Source organism: Dendrobates tinctorius, unplaced genomic scaffold (assembly GCF_039654945.1).
Source record: "Dendrobates tinctorius isolate UK_male_01 unplaced genomic scaffold, ASM3965494v1 ptg000022l, whole genome shotgun sequence".
NCBI classification, from domain to species: domain Eukaryota; kingdom Metazoa; phylum Chordata; class Amphibia; order Anura; family Dendrobatidae; genus Dendrobates; species Dendrobates tinctorius.
Window position 1 is genome coordinate 73374229 of NW_027361690.1, and position 16747 is coordinate 73390975.

Sequence of the window (16747 nt, forward strand, 5' to 3'; positions counted from 1 at the left end):
CAGGGCCCAACTAGAGGGGCAGGCCTTCTGGACTTAATTTTAAGCAACAGAACAGATAGAATAACAGATGTACAAGTTGATGGGCACCCAGGGACCAGTGACCACAATATAATACAATTCCACTTGTCCTTCAGTAAGGTGCCCTGGAAGGGGGTTACAAAAACGCTGAATTTCAGGAAAGCAAAATTTGATCAGCTTATCGAGGACCTTCGCCGAATTGATTGGGACAATGTCCTCAAAAATAGGAGCACAGAAAATAAATGGGAAATATTTCAAACAGTTTTACACACCCACTGCGAGCTAGCCATACCGTACAGAAATAAAAGGGCTAGGAACAGGAGAACACCAATGTGGCTAAATAAGGATGTAAAAAGGGCAATAAATAACAAGAACAAGGCATTTAAGAAGCTAAGTGATAATGTAAACTCCCCTTTAAGTATTACCTGCCTTAGGCTGGTTTCACATTTGCGTTTTTTAGCGCTGGAAAAAAACGCATACGTGCGCATGCGATTTTTCCCCTATATTTAACATGGGTGCGCATACCTGCGCACTTGTAAGCGCATGTATGCGATTTTCATGCGCTGCGTTTTTTTGGGGTGTGCGTTGGTATTTTCCAGACGCTGCATGTTGCATTTTTTGGCCCTTGAAAAAATCGCATGCGCACGTATGCGCACGTTTTGCGCTAAAAATGGCCATTATAGCCTATGGATGCGCATACGTGCGCACTGGCATGCGCAGGTATGCGCTTTTTTAGCGCAGCGTTTTTTGGGTGGTGTCCACTTTTTATCCTAGTTAGAATCTTCTAAAGTCCAAAAAAAAAAGGCTATATAAAGGAGGTGCCTGCCAAAACTCTGCCACTACTACACTAGACAGATTGAAGAGCAGACATTCAACCAAGAACCCATTATATCAGCGAAGAATGTGAGTATATTACATTATATGCCTGTCCTTTTAAATTATGTATGTACTAATGATTTTTATTATTTTTACATGCAGTATGTCTTCAGAATCGGAGTATTCCCCATCGCGGCAGGAATTGGCGCAAGCAGACCGTGAGGTGATTATTTTCGTGCATCTGGTAAGTATATCTGCTGCTTCTCCAAATCTCTTACGTTTTTTTCAACTTTCAGACATCGTCATCATCATCTGCGGACGGGAATAGTGAGGGCGAACAGCAGGAGCAGCGAAGCCAAGTCCCGGTGGTGATACGTAATGTAAGTATCAAATGATTTGTAATGTTTTTTTTTTTTTTTATCTTCTATTTTTACTCTTTTTTTTTTTTCTTTTTTTGTAACTTTTTAGTCAATTTAAATTTGATTATTCTAATGAATGTGTTTTGTCTAGGTTCCACAACGGGATGAAGACGTCTACCTGGATAATGAGCAGCTCATCAGCCTGGTCCAGGAGCGTTCGCCGTTGTGGGACAGCCGTGACCGGCTGTACAAGGACAATGTGGTGACACGGCGGCTATGGAATGAGGTGGCCGCAGCGTTGATGGATGGCTGGGACAGCGCCACAGCATCCGCCAAAAAGGCGTTTAGTGAGTATTTCCCTGCTCTGTATTGTGCCGCAGTGACTGTTGTCCTTGACGGCACTGTTGGGTTTCGTGCTAGGCGTATTCTAGCAGGAAACCCAACAGTGTCATCGTGGTCTACAGTGACTGCTTTGAGTATTGTATTGCTACATTGTGCCGCAGTGACTGTTGTCCTTGACGGCACTGTTGGGTTTCGTGCTAGGCGTATTCTAGCAGGAAACCCAACAGTGTCATCGGGGTCTACAGTGACTGCTTTGAGTATTGTATTGCTACATTGTGCCGCAGTGACTGTTGTCCTTGACGGCACTGTTGGGTTTCGTGCTAGGCGTATTCTAGCAGGAAACCCAACAGTGTCATCGTGGTCTACAGTGACTGCTTTGAGTATTGTATTGCTACATTGTGCCGCAGTGACTGTTGTCCTTGACGGCACTGTTGGGTTTCGTGCTAGGCGTATTCTAGCAGGAAACCCAACAGTGTCATCGGGGTCTACAGTGACTGCTTTGAGTATTGTATTGCTACATTGTGCCGCAGTGACTGTTGTCCTTGACGGCACTGTTGGGTTTCGTGCTAGGCGTATTCTAGCAGGAAACCCAACAGTGTCATCGTGGTCTACAGTGACTGCTTTGAGTATTGTATTGCTACATTGTGCCGCAGTGACTGTTGTCCTTGACGGCACTGTTGGGTTTCGTGCTAGGCGTATTCTAGCAGGAAACCCAACAGTGTCATCGTGGTCTACAGTGACTGCTTTGAGTATTGTATTGCTACATTGTGCCGCAGTGACTGTTGTCCTTGACGGCACTGTTGGGTTTCGTGCTAGGCGTATTCTAGCAGGAAACCCAACAGTGTCATCGTGGTCTACAGTGACTGCTTTGAGTATTGTATTGCTACATTGTGCCGCAGTGACTGTTGTCCTTGACGGCACTGTTGGGTTTCGTGCTAGGTGTATTCTAGCAGGAAACCCAACAGTGTCATCGGGGTGTACAGTGACTGCTTTGAGTATTGTATTGCTAAATTGTGAAGCAGTGACTGTTGTACTTGACGGCACTGTTTTTTTTTATCAACAGTGGACAAAGTCCGAACACGTTGGCGTTCGATCAAGGACCGCTTCAACAGTGATGTTCGTGCTGAGGGCCAGGTTCGCAGTGGATCTGCGTCAAGGACCAGAACTAGATACCGTCACTATCACGCGTTGCAGTTCCTAAGACCGGTCCTTGCCACAAGATCGTAAGTATTATACATTTTGGGTTTTTATTTTTATTAATCTGTGTTTTTCTAATCCACAGCTGATGCTTCTTGTAAAGGCATGGTAGTAATGATTTTCCTTTCTTCCACAGCACCTGGAGCAGCACCCTGCAACCTGGCCCTGGAGCGGTCCTTCGTCGGACGTCCTCTGACCCGTCCCAGCCATCCGACAGCCAGGAAGCACCTTGCAGGTCCCACACACACACAGCTGGTGACCAGGAAGCTGGGCCATCAGGTGTTCCCCTGTCCCAGGTCTCTGCCACTGGTTATGCGGGCACTACCCGCCAGCGGCAGAGGGCCTTGGACAGGAATGTCTTGCCCGAGTTTATGCATTTGAGCGAGACATTTAATTCCAGCCTCAAGTCACTGTCCGACAGAGTTGAAAGCGGTTTTGCACTGATGGAACGTGGTTTTAACCACTTTGAACACCGCTTCAATTCTGTAGAACAGCGCCTTGACCGTCTGGAGGCCGACCTCAACAGACCAGCACACCATTTTTTTAGTAAGATTGAAAAGGGCATGGCGGAACACCTTAGTCCTGATCAACAGCTGAATGTGCTGCAGGCCTGCAACAATGCTTTCTTGCAGGCTATGCAGCATAATCGGTACGGTCAGCAGTCAGTGGTGTCCTTTCCACCTGTGCCACCATTGACTCGCTTCACCTCACTACCGACTTGTGCTGCATACCACTGCACGGACACCTCTCTTCAAAGGCTGGACACCCACCGTTACACCACCACAAGTCTGAGTGCAGCTGGTCACTTCACCGACACCACCATGGCAAGCGCTGCTCCTGTCTGGAGCACCACCGCCAATCCCATGCATGCGTGGAGCTCAGCCACCACTAGGCAAACATGGAACAGCCCTGCCGCTACAACAACATGTAGTAGCCCTGCCACCACCACTCTGCAAACCTGGGCCATCACTGCCGCCACCAGTCCTCCTGCAAGGACGAGCACTGACCAAGAAGAGCAGCATCAGCCACCTCAGCAGCAGCAGCCAACTCAGCAGCCGCCACCTCAGCAGCAGCAGCCACCTCAGCAGCAGCCGCCACCTCAGCAGCAGCAGCAACCACCTCAGCAGCAGCCGCCACCTCAGCAGCAGCAGCAACCACCTCAGCAGCAGCAACCACCTCAGCAGCAGCTGCCACCTCAGCAGCAGCCGCCACCTCAGCAGCAGCCGCCACCTCAGCAGCAGCCGCAACCTCTGCAGCAGCAGCCGCCACCTCAGCAGCAGCAGCCATACCAGCAGACGGGGGACCTACATTCCATATTTGCCCCTACTTCAAGGCGAAATCAATCAAGGCGGGCATTGGGCCAAAGTCGGTCCAGGCACACAAGCCTACGGCGACATGCCATTACAACTAATGTAACTGAACAGATTTCCTCTCCTACAAGTGTTCCAAGTTTAATTCCCTTAACTGGACTACCTTCCCCCACAAGTTTTGTTGCCCCTTCCCCTCAAACACCGTCTTCAACTGCAAGTGTTGCATATTCCCTGCACACCCCCAAATTGAAACCATCTGCCCCCAAACGCCGTAAAAAATAATTTTTAAATTTTTTTTTTGTGATAAAAAATAAATTTACATTTGTGGTTCACCATTAATAAGTTTCATTAATGTTGTTTGCGCCGCTCACACACACTGATGGGTAAATACATGTTAAAAACCAAACCAAGGGCTAGTATAGTCATATGTGAAATAACATGGACTAGTATAGTCATTCAAAGGCCTAGTGTAATAACTCTAGTTTTACCAAATAGAATCTGGTTTCATGAAAAACAAATTGTTGAAACTTGTCTAAAAAATAAAGTTTCTTTCTAGTTTCACCACTTTGTTTTTGGTGAAACAAGATGCTAGTTGTTTAAAATGCTAGTTGTTAAAAATCGAGTTATTACAGTAGGCCTTGGTATGACTATACTAGGCCGTGGTATTTCACATATACTACTAGCCCCAAGGCCTAGTATACTCATATTTGAAATACCACGGCCTAGTATAGTCATTCCAAGGCCTAGTGTAATAACTCTAGTTTTACAAAATAGAATCTGGTTTCATGAAAAACAAACTGTTGAAACTTGTCTAAAAAATAAGTTTCTTTCTAGTTTCACCAGTTTGTTTTTGGTGAAACAAGATGCTAGTTGTTAAAAATCGAGTTATTACAGTAGGCCTTGGTATGACTATACTAGGCCGTGGTATTTCACATATACTACTAGCCCCAAGGCCTAGTATACTCATATTTGAAATACCACGGCCTAGTATAGTCATTCCAAGGCCTAGTGTAATAACTCTAGTTTTACAAAATAGAATCTGGTTTCATGAAAAACAAACTGTTGAAACTTGTCTAAAAAATAAGTTTCTTTCTAGTTTCACCAGTTTGTTTTTGGTGAAACAAGATGCTAGTTGTTAAAAATCGAGTTATTACAGTAGGCCTTGGTATGACTATACTAGGCCGTGGTATTTCACATATACTACTAGCCCCAAGGCCTAGTATACTCATATTTGAAATACCACGGCCTAGTATAGTCATTCCAAGGCCTAGTGTAATAACTCTAGTTTTACAAAATAGAATCTGGTTTCATGAAAAACAAACTGTTGAAACTTGTCTAAAAAATAAGTTTCTTTCTAGTTTCACCAGTTTGTTTTTGGTGAAACAAGATGCTAGTTGTTAAAAATCGAGTTATTACAGTAGGCCTTGGTATGACTATACTAGGCCGTGGTATTTCACATATACTACTAGCCCCAAGGCCTAGTATACTCATATTTGAAATACCACGGCCTAGTATAGTCATTCCAAGGCCTAGTGTAATAACTCTAGTTTTACAAAATAGAATCTGGTTTCATGAAAAACAAACTGTTGAAACTTGTCTAAAAAATAAGTTTCTTTCTAGTTTCACCAGTTTGTTTTTGGTGAAACAAGATGCTAGTTGTTAAAAATCGAGTTATTACAGTAGGCCTTGGTATGACTATACTAGGCCGTGGTATTTCACATATACTACTAGCCCCAAGGCCTAGTATACTCATATTTGAAATACCACGGCCTAGTATAGTCATTCCAAGGCCTAGTGTAATAACTCTAGTTTTACAAAATAGAATCTGGTTTCATGAAAAACAAACTGTTGAAACTTGTCTAAAAAATAAGTTTCTTTCTAGTTTCACCAGTTTGTTTTTGGTGAAACAAGATGCTAGTTGTTAAAAATCGAGTTATTACAGTAGGCCTTGGTATGACTATACTAGGCCGTGGTATTTCACATATACTACTAGCCCCAAGGCCTAGTATACTCATATTTGAAATACCACGGCCTAGTATAGTCATTCCAAGGCCTAGTGTAATAACTCTAGTTTTACAAAATAGAATCTGGTTTCATGAAAAACAAACTGTTGAAACTTGTCTAAAAAATAAGTTTCTTTCTAGTTTCACCAGTTTGTTTTTGGTGAAACAAGATGCTAGTTGTTAAAAATCGAGTTATTACAGTAGGCCTTGGTATGACTATACTAGGCCGTGGTATTTCACATATACTACTAGCCCCAAGGCCTAGTATACTCATATTTGAAATACCACGGCCTAGTATAGTCATTCCAAGGCCTAGTGTAATAACTCTAGTTTTACAAAATAGAATCTGGTTTCATGAAAAACAAACTGTTGAAACTTGTCTAAAAAATAAGTTTCTTTCTAGTTTCACCAGTTTGTTTTTGGTGAAACAAGATGCTAGTTGTTAAAAATCGAGTTATTACAGTAGGCCTTGGTATGACTATACTAGGCCGTGGTATTTCACATATACTACTAGCCCCAAGGCCTAGTATACTCATATTTGAAATACCACGGCCTAGTATAGTCATTCCAAGGCCTAGTGTAATAACTCTAGTTTTACAAAATAGAATCTGGTTTCATGAAAAACAAACTGTTGAAACTTGTCTAAAAAATAAGTTTCTTTCTAGTTTCACCAGTTTGTTTTTGGTGAAACAAGATGCTAGTTGTTAAAAATCGAGTTATTACAGTAGGCCTTGGTATGACTATACTAGGCCGTGGTATTTCACATATTACTATACTACTAGCCCCAAGGCCTAGTATACTCATATTTGAAATACCACGGCCTAGTATAGTCATTCAAAGGCCTAGTGTAATAACTTTTAATGGAGCAGATTACATTCATCCACTCAATGCTGACTTGTATTCCCCATGGACTTTCATTGGGGTTGGGTTTTGAGTGTTGTGTTTTGAGAAAATCACATACTTTGTTTTAAACTATTTGCACAATTTTATCTTGAAAAAAAATGGTTTCCTGATTCATGGCCTGCAGCTTTGCTCATTCCAATATATTTAACGCAGACTAGCAATGCTGCATTTTAACTCGTATGTGTATTTACCTGCCCAGGTGTGTGAACATAACAAAATTCAGTTATACATGGGAAGTTTTTTAATTAATCGGAGTTTAAAAAATATAGTGCACTCAGTAATGGTATCAAATAAGGATTTTTATTACCATAAACAACAACATTACACCATTTCATCTTGCCAGTGCACCCGTCCTACATCAGAAATAAAGTAGGCCGCAAATTTGTCCCTCATTTGGCCAACTTCAACGGATGACCTGAGAGTGTGCTGAGTGAATTCAGGCAATGGGTTAGGAGCATCATCGTCCAGTTCAAAGGTCGGTTGCTCTTTAGCCATCACAAAGTTATGTAGAACCACACAGGCCTTCACCACCTCATCGACTGTTTCAAGTTTAAGATTAATGGCCGTGCCCAGAATTCGCCATCTGGAAACAAGAATCCCAAAAGCACACTCGACAGTTCTTCTGGCCCTGGTCAGCCTGTAATTAAAAATTTTTTTGGTGTGGTCCAAGTCCCGGCTGGAGTAGGGTTTCAGTAAGTTTCCGCACATTTGAAAAGCCTCATCGCCAACCATTACAAAGGGCAGTGGCGGAGCTTCGGTGTGAGGAAGAGGCCGTGGCATAGGGAAATTAAATTGGTTGCCATACAACCTCCGGCCCATGTCTGAGTTTTTAAAAGCCTGCGAGTCATTACCACGGCCAAATGCTCCAATGTCCACTGCTACAAACATACATCCGGCATCCGCAATTGCAATGAGTACTATTGAAAAGTACTTTTTGTAATTATAGTACTCAGATCCCGTTCTTTGGGGTTTGATGATCCGTATGTGTTTCCCATCAACAGCTCCCAAACAGTTGGGAAAATTGCATACTGTCCAGAATTTGTCAGCAATTTCCATCCACTTTTCAGCGGTGGGCAGGGGCATAAATTCTGGGCAAAGAACATTCCAGAGAGCCCGGCAGGTGTCAGCAACAATTCCAGACAAGGTAGAGATTCCAATACGGTACTGGAAGTGTAGTGAGGATAGGGTTTCTCCAGTCGCCAGGAATCTGTGAACAGACAAAGAAGTAAAATTAATATTTATGTATATTATTTTTAAAAACTATAAAAAAAATATTAGTACATTCACGAAAACTAATTACCCAAGGTTTTGAATACTAAATTTACAAAAAAAAACATCAGACCACACCCCTTTGTTTTTAAAACATACCGTAATGTCACCAGTAGCCGTTCCTCAGGAGGAATCGCACGACGGAGCTGTGTGTCCTGTCTCCGGATGGATTGTTGGACACGAGCAAGCAAATCCATGAAACTTTCGTGGGACATCCGGATATAATCAGTAAATTTCTCCGGGTTTGCACGTAGCTCGCTGTAGAGGGTGTGGTATGCCCCACGGCTCTCCCGGAGTTCAACAATCGGATGTATCCACAAACGCCGCCGTCTTCGCTGCCTCTCTCTCTTCCTTTGTTCATGGCAAGCAACTGCATACGCCTGAGCCATCGCGATGTCCAAATCCAAGTTGAAGTGAAAACTCTTCCAGCGCAGATCCATGGTCACGAGAAGAATCAAGCAAATGTGAAGAATACTGTAGACAGGGTGTATATATATTAACATACCACACCCACAATGAAGTCCCATTGGTCTTGTGTGTTGTTGAATGGTTGTTTTTTCTTTTTTGTGGGGTTTTTCCAAAATCTGTAAAAAAACGCAAACGCACAAAAAACGCATACAAACGCGCAAAAACGCTGCGTTTTTTTCCTGCATGCGCATTAAAATGCTGGAAAAAAACGCAGCGTTTGTATGCATTTGTATGCGTTTTTTTAATGCGTTTTTTTGCGGGAAAAACGCGCTGCAAAAAAAAGCAAGTGTGAAACTAGCCTTACCCAGGAAGAAGTGCAGAACCACCTTAGTAAGATTAAAATTGACAAATCAGCAGGCCCTGATGGCATTCACCCTCGGGTATTAAGGGAGTTAAGTAATGTGATAGACAGGCCTCTATTCCTTATATTTAAAGACTCTATAGAAACAGGGTCTGTTCCTTTTGATTGGCGGCAAGCAGATGTGGTACCAATATTCAAAAAGGGGTGTAAAAGGGAACCTGGAAACTATAGGCTGGTAAGCTTAACATCTGTTGTGGGTAAAATTTTTGAAGGGTTTCTAAGGGATACCATTATGGAATATCTCAATGTTAATAAATGTTTAACTCCATATCAACATGGATTTATGAAGGATCGCTCCTGTCAAACTAACCTGATCAGCTTCTATGAGAGGATGTAAGCTCTCAAATGGACCAAGGAGAATCATTGGATGTCATTTATATCGACTTCTCTAAAGCATTTGACACTGTCCCACATAAAAGATTGGTAAGTAAGATGAGAAAGCTTGGGCTAGGGGAAAATGTGTGTAGATGGGTAGGTAGCTGGCTTAGTGATAGAAAACAAAGAGTGGTTGTTAATGGGGCATACTCAGATTGGGCCAGGGTTACTAGTGGGGTACCACAGGGTTCTGTATAGGGCCCCCTACTATTTAATTTATTTATTAATGATCTAGTGGATGGCTTACACAGTAAAATATCAGTATTTGCAGATGATACAAAACTAAGGTAGTTAACACAAAGGAGGACAGTTTGCAACTACAGACAGATTTGAGTAAATTGGAGAATTGGGCTGAAAAATGGCAAATGAGGTTTAACACAGATAAGTGTAAGGTTATGCACATGGGAAGGAGAAACAGATGCTACAATTACTTACTAAATGGGAAGATGCTGGGGAAATCAGACATGGAAAAAGACTTAGGCATCTTAGTCAATAAGAATCTAAATTGTAGTGCCCAGTGTCAGGCAGCTGCCACCAAAGCAAATATGGTCATGGGATGCATTAGAAGAGGTCTGGGGACACGAGATGAAAACATAATTCTCCCTCTGTACAAATCACTCGTCAGACCACACTTGGAGTATTGTGTGCAATTTTGGACGCTGGTGCTCAAGAAAGACATTACTGAACTTGAAAGGGTTCAAAGGCGGGCTACTAAAATGATAAATGGAGTTGGTTCACTACAATACCCAGAAAGGTTATCAAAATTAGGTCTATTTACTCTAGAAAAGAGAAGACTTAGGGGAGGCCTAATATATATGTACAAGTATATCAGAGGGCAATACAGAGATCTCTCCAATGAACTGTTTGTACCAAGGACTGTGACATGAACAAGGGGGCATTCTCTTCGTTTGGAGGAAAGAAAATTTCTGCACCAGCATAGAAGAGGGTTCTTCACGGTAAGAGCAGTGAGGCTCTGGAATTCTCTTCCTGAGGAAGTGGTGATGGCCAAATCACTGAATGAATTTAAGAAAGGAATGGATGCTTTTTTGTGAGTAACAGTATAGAAGGTTATGAATAACATAATATTATAGGTAGATGATTGACCCAGCTTAGAGGAAGGAATTTTTTTCCCTATGGAGAAAATTGGCTTCTACTCTGTGGTTTTTTGAGTTTTTTGCCTTCCCCAGGATCAACAATGCAGAACAGCTGCACTAAAAATAGGCTGAACTAGATGGACATAAGGTCTTCCTTCAGCCTTCAAAACTATGTTACTATGTTATGTTACTTGGAATTGTTTTCTAGTACATGGTAAAAAAAATGTTGTCATTCAAAAGTACTACTTGTCTTGCAAAAAACAAGCCCTCACATGGCCATATTGCGGAATGAAGGGGTTAAATGTGTGTACATGCATGTAGTGTAGTGCAAACGTATTAACATACTCACCTACCGAGTTTCAGCGTGTTGAGCTCCTCTTCTGAGTGATGTCACCACACTTCAGACTAGCCGGCTCACTGTACACTCTATGTTCTTTGTGTGATTTGAAAGTCTGTTTTAGGGGACATTCACACTATCCATATTTGGTCAGCATTTTACACCAGTATTTGGAAGACAAATCCAGAATTTGGTGAAAAATACAGAAGTGGTGACCAGAGTTGAGCGACTTTTCGATTTTTAGGGTCGAGTTTCGTTTCGTGGAACCCGACTTTTCCAAAAGTCGGGTCGAGCAAGATCGTCCGATTATAGGGAAAAGTCGGGGTCGTCCCGAAACACGAAACCCAATGTAAGTCAATGGGGAATAAAAGTCGGCAGTGAGAGGAGGACAGGAAACACACCTACAGTGCCCATTTGAATGCCAAAAGCATCAATTCTTCTTACTTAAGCTTGTCAACCTTAATTAACTTCATAATACAAGTTACGCACTGAAAAATGGGGGTTATTTGGCTAAAGTTGTGGGGGGGGAGGGCTGGCTCCAGGTTTTCATGTGCCCTGAGCGAAAGAGCGCCCCTTTAACACATACCACAACTCATCATGCTCCGATACGGCAGAGAAATAGCGGTATAGTACAATGAAAAATACCTCACTTTTTACATCTCATGACGAGGCCCATCTATTTCTCCATACAGAATCATTGGTCCCATATAATGTTTGAAACAGTATATGATGAGCTCCACATAATGCTACAGTATATGTTGGTCCCCATGGATGAAGCTCCACTGTCTTATGGGCCCAAATAATGCTCCAAACATAATGGGCCCCATTTCTAATGCTCTAGTGTATAATGGGCCCTGTAAATGCTGCTCCAGTGTCTGATGTCCACCTTTGGAATGTTCCAGTGTATGGTGGGCCCCATCTATCATTCTCCAGAGTATAGTGCTCCCAAAAATTGCTGTCCCAACATTGAAAACAATCAAATAAGTCTCCTCGCTAGGGAATCCCTGTACTAGTCTAGACTCCTCGTCGTCCCCATCTTCCATCTCACTGCACAGTATTTCAACTTTGCAAGTGCTGTGATCCTGGGCAAGCAGGGGGGGCCCACTCGTTGGCGACGGCACTGGCACAGGGCCCCTGATAGTACGGTGGTGTGTCTGATGGCGGGTGGGCCGAACCTGCACTTTCATCTGCAGCTTCCTCTTTGTCACCGTGTAAGATGTAACTGTATATTGGAAGGGTAACCTGAGTTTCATCAGGGTCAGATTCAGGCCGGGTAGCGTGCGAGGGGAATGTAGTGGTCTGGGTCAATGTACCAGCAGATTCATCGAGCAGTGGCTGGGCATCAGTGCACTTGTGTCGCCCCCAGGAGTACGGTCGCCACAGTAGCATTACCTTCTTCCTAGGGAGTGTGATGTCATGCTTGGGAGCAACGAACGATCTCTCTAGCAGGTTAACTGATTGGGCGGCGTTATTCCCACGAGTCATGACCCTCCAAACAGCGTTCATGAAGGCAAAGTGTTTGTTTTACGTGGGCAGTATGGTTGCAAAGCTGAACCTTAAAGGAATGTCCAGAAGGGCACCACCAGGAGTGGAGCCTACGGTTAAATTCGACTCCACCTGGGAAACCTCAACCATGCCAGCTACAGAACAGATGCACACATTGCAAGCTTAATTCCGTTAACGAGCGAGACTCCGTCATGCCCCGCGGTCCGAGTCCGGCTTACTAGAGGGACACGTGAGGCTCTGGCACATGAGATTGGCCAATAACTGGTGTGTCATGCCCTTACATGTCCGTGGCTGCATGTGCGCTACACTGAAAAGGCCAGCGTTTGTCGCTTACAGGTGCAGATAACCCGCTGAACAACGTTAGTGATGGGGATCACTGATTACAATTATTACCCGCGAACAATGATTTCCCAGTAAGTGCAGGTCAACCGCAGTTCCGGAATTAGGCCTAACCGTCATTCCTGAAAAAATGAAAAACTTACGTGTGCAAACCACAGGTGCTGTAGCTTGCTTAACAGCTCGCCAGCCGTTCTCACGCCCAGTATGGATTACACGTGATTGCACAAAGGTGAGAAAGGGTACCGTATCCCCAGATAACATGTATGGATAGCGTACACATTCAAAATATATGTCTCAGGAGGCAGGCTCAGACGGTGTTAGGCCCAGTATGGATTGCACGTGATTGCACAAAGGTTAGAAAGGGTACCGTATCCCCGGATAACATGTATGGATAGCGTACACATTCAAAATATATGTCTATACATCAGGAGGCAGGCTCAGACGGTGTTAGGCCCAGTATGGATTGCACGTGATTGCACAAAGGTTAGAAAGGGTACCGTATCCCTGGATAACATGTATGGATAGCGTACACATTCAAAATATATGTCTCAGGAGGCAGGCTCAGACGGTGTCAGGCCCAGTATGGATTGCACGTGATTGCACAAAGGTTAGAAAGGGTACCGTATCCCCGGATAACATGTATGGATAGCGTACACATTCAAAATATATGTCTATACATCAGGAGGCAGGCTCAGACGGTGTCAGGCCCAGTATGGATTGCACGTGATTGCACAAAGGTTAGAAAGGGTACCGTATCCCCAGATAACATGTATGGATAGCATACACATTCAAAATATATGTCTCAGGAGGCAGGCTCAGACGGTGTTAGGCCCAGTATGGATTGCACGTGATTGCACAAAGGTTAGAAAGGGTACCGTGTCCCTGGATAACATGTATGGATAGCGTACACATTCAAAATATATGTCTATACATCAGGAGGCAGGCTCAGACGGTGTTAGGCCCAGTATGGATTGCACGTGATTGCACAAAGGTTAGAAAGGGTACCGTATCCTCGGATAACATGTATGGATAGCGTACACATTCAAAATATATGTCTATACATCAGGAGGCAGGCTCAGACGGTGTCAGGCACAGTATGGATTTGATGGCCCAGATTACACAGCGGTGGAGCAGGGAGAGGTAAAGATAGCAAATGCTGGGGCCCTGCCCAAGCAAGGGGGGCCCACTCGTGGGCGTCGGTACTGGCACTGGGCCCCTCATAGTACAGCGGTGTGTCTGACGGCGGGTGTGCACCACCACCGTCAGAGACACTTGATTGCACTATGAGGGACCCTGTGCCAGTGCCCGCGCCCAAGAGTCGGCTTACCCACCTGTCCAGGGCAACGGCACTTGCACGGTGTCGTGCGCTAGGTGGTGACCCCGGCCATGGGGGGGGAGGCAGCACAGTTAGGGAGTTTTAGAAAGTGGCATATGTTGATGTTGGACATTCAGCTGATGCAAATCTGAGCGCTATGTCACAGGCTCGATGGCACAGCTGTGACCAAAGTGACTAGAGGATAAGGAAGATTTTGAATCTCTGCACACACTTTTGGACACTGGACACTTTTGGATTGTGTGAGGCCCAATGAATATCTGAGCGCTATGTGACAGGCTCGATGGCACAGCTGTGACCAAAGTGACTAGAGGATAAGGGAGATTTTGAATCTCTGCACACACTTTTGGACACTGGACACTTTTGGATTGTGTGAGGCCCACTGATATCTGAGCGCTATGTCACAGGCTCGATGGCACAGCTGTGACCAAAGTGACTAGAGGATAAGGGAGATTTTGAATCTGTGCACACACTTTTGGACACTGGACACTTTTGGATTGTGTGAGGCCCAATGAATATCTGAGCGCTATGTGACAGGCTCGATGGCACAGCTGTGACCAAAGTGACTAGAGGATAAGGGAGATTTTGAATCTCTGCACACACTTTTGGACACTGGACACTTTTGAATTGTGTGAGGCCCAATGAATATCTGAGCGCTATGTGACAGGCTCGATGACACAGCTGTGACCAAAGTGACTAGAGGATAAGGGAGATTTTGAATCTCTGCACACACTTTTGGACACTGGACACTTTTGGATTGTGTGAGGCCCAATGAATATCTGAGCGCAATGTGACAGGCTCGATGGCACAGCTGTGACCAAAGTGACTAGAGGATAAGGGAGATTTTGAATCTCTGCACACACTTTTGGACACTGGACACTTTTGGATTGTGTGAGGCCCACTGATATCTGAGCGCTACTGTATGTCACAGGCTCGATGGCACAGCTGTGACAAAAGTGACTAGAGGATAAGGGAGATTGGATTGCTTTTAAAAAAGCAGTTTGCGGAGCAGTGGGTAAACAGCAATGCAGGAATGTCAGGAAGCCTTAGAAGGCAGCCCAACAACCAACACCACTGATACACCACTATATAGCCTCCCCTTGCACTGCACACACAGTGACTGGTGTGTTGTGCAGGCCAAATCGCTAGCAGCAGAAGCTGTTTTTTTGTCTTCTTCCCTGCCTAACGCTCTCCCTACAGAATCAGCAACCTCTCCCTATACTGAGATCGGCAGAAGTAAGGCTAGTTTCACACTTGCTTTTTTTTGCAGCGCGTTTTTCCCGCAAAAAAACGCATTGAAAAAACGCATACATAAGCATACAACTGCTGCGTTTTTTTCAAGCATTTTTATGAGCATGCATGAAAAAAACGCAGCGTTTTTATGCGTTTGTATGCGTTTTTAGCGCGTTTTTACCGTGTTTGCGTTTTTTTCCAACATTTTTAGGTGGCCCCTCACACTACCCAAACCATGACTTTACTAACCCTAACCCTGACCCTAACCCTAACCCTAACCCTGACCCTAACCCTAACCCTAACCCTGACCCTAACCCTTAACCAAATCATACTTAACCCTAACCCAAACCCTAAACCCTAACTAACCCTAACCCTAACCCTAACCCTGACCCTAACCCTAACCCTAACCCTGACCCTAACCCTAACCCTAACCCTAACCCTAACCCTGACCCTAACCCTAACCCTAACCCTGACCCTAACCCTTAACAAAACCATACTTAACCCTAACCCTGACCCTAACCCTAACCCTAACCCTAACCCTAACCCTAATCCTGACCCTAACCCTGACCCTAACCCTAACCCTAACCCTAACCCTGACCCTAACCCTTAACAAAACCATACTTAACCCTAATCCTGACCCTAACCCTGACCCTAATCCTTAACAAAACCATACTTAACCCTAATCCTGACCCTAACCCTGACCCTAACCCTAACCCTAACCCTGACCCTAACCCTTAACAAAACCATACTTAACCCTAACCCTGACCCTAACCCTAACCCTAACCCTAACCCTAATCCTGACCCTAACCCTGACCCTAACCCTAACCCTAACCCTGACCCTAACCCTTAACAAAACCATACTTAACCCTAATCCTGACCCTAACCCTGACCCTAATCCTTAACAAAACCATACTTAACCCTAATCCTGACCCTAACCCTGACCCTAACCCTAACCCTAACCCTAACCCTGACCCTAACCCTAACCCTAACCCTAACCCTGACCCTAACCCTTAACAAAACCATACTTAACCCTAATCCTGACCCTAACCATGACCCTAATCCTTAACAAAACCATACTTAACCCTAACCCTGACCCTAACCCTAACCCTGACCCTGACCATAACCCTAACCCTAAACCCCCTTAACTAACCCTAACTCTAACCCAAACCCCTAAATTCCATGGTTTAAAAAAAAAAACGCATATGCAAAAAAACGCATACATGAGCATGCCAGTGCGCACATATGCGCATCCATAGGCTATAATGGCCATTTTTAGTGCAAAACGTGCGCATATGTGCGCATGCGCTTTTTTGCAGGGCCAAAAAATGCAACATGCTGCGTCTGGAAAATCCCAACGCACACCCCAAAAAAACGCAGCGCATGAAAATCGCATACATGCGCTGACCAGTGCGCAGGTATGCACACCCATGTTAAATATAGGGGAAAAAACGCATGCGCAGGTGTGCGTTTTTTTCCAGCGCTAA

The 16747-nt window shown here is 44.3% G+C and overlaps 1 protein-coding gene across 1 annotated transcript in view; it reads left to right on the forward strand.

Annotated features, from left to right (window-relative positions):
- The first annotated feature begins 515 nt into the window (after nucleotides 1-515).
- Nucleotides 516-16747, forward strand: part of LOC141084426 (uncharacterized) — a 128913-nt gene continuing 112681 nt past the window's right edge. Inside the window, exons 1-6 of the mRNA XM_073569151.1 lie at nucleotides 516-921; nucleotides 997-1057; nucleotides 1131-1214; nucleotides 1345-1540; nucleotides 2599-2758; nucleotides 2869-3930. Coding sequence (XP_073425252.1) covers nucleotides 998-1057; nucleotides 1131-1214; nucleotides 1345-1540; nucleotides 2599-2758; nucleotides 2869-3930 — 1562 coding nt within the window. The 5' untranslated portion in view covers nucleotides 516-921; nucleotide 997. The remainder of the gene's footprint in view (nucleotides 922-996; nucleotides 1058-1130; nucleotides 1215-1344; nucleotides 1541-2598; nucleotides 2759-2868; nucleotides 3931-16747) is intronic.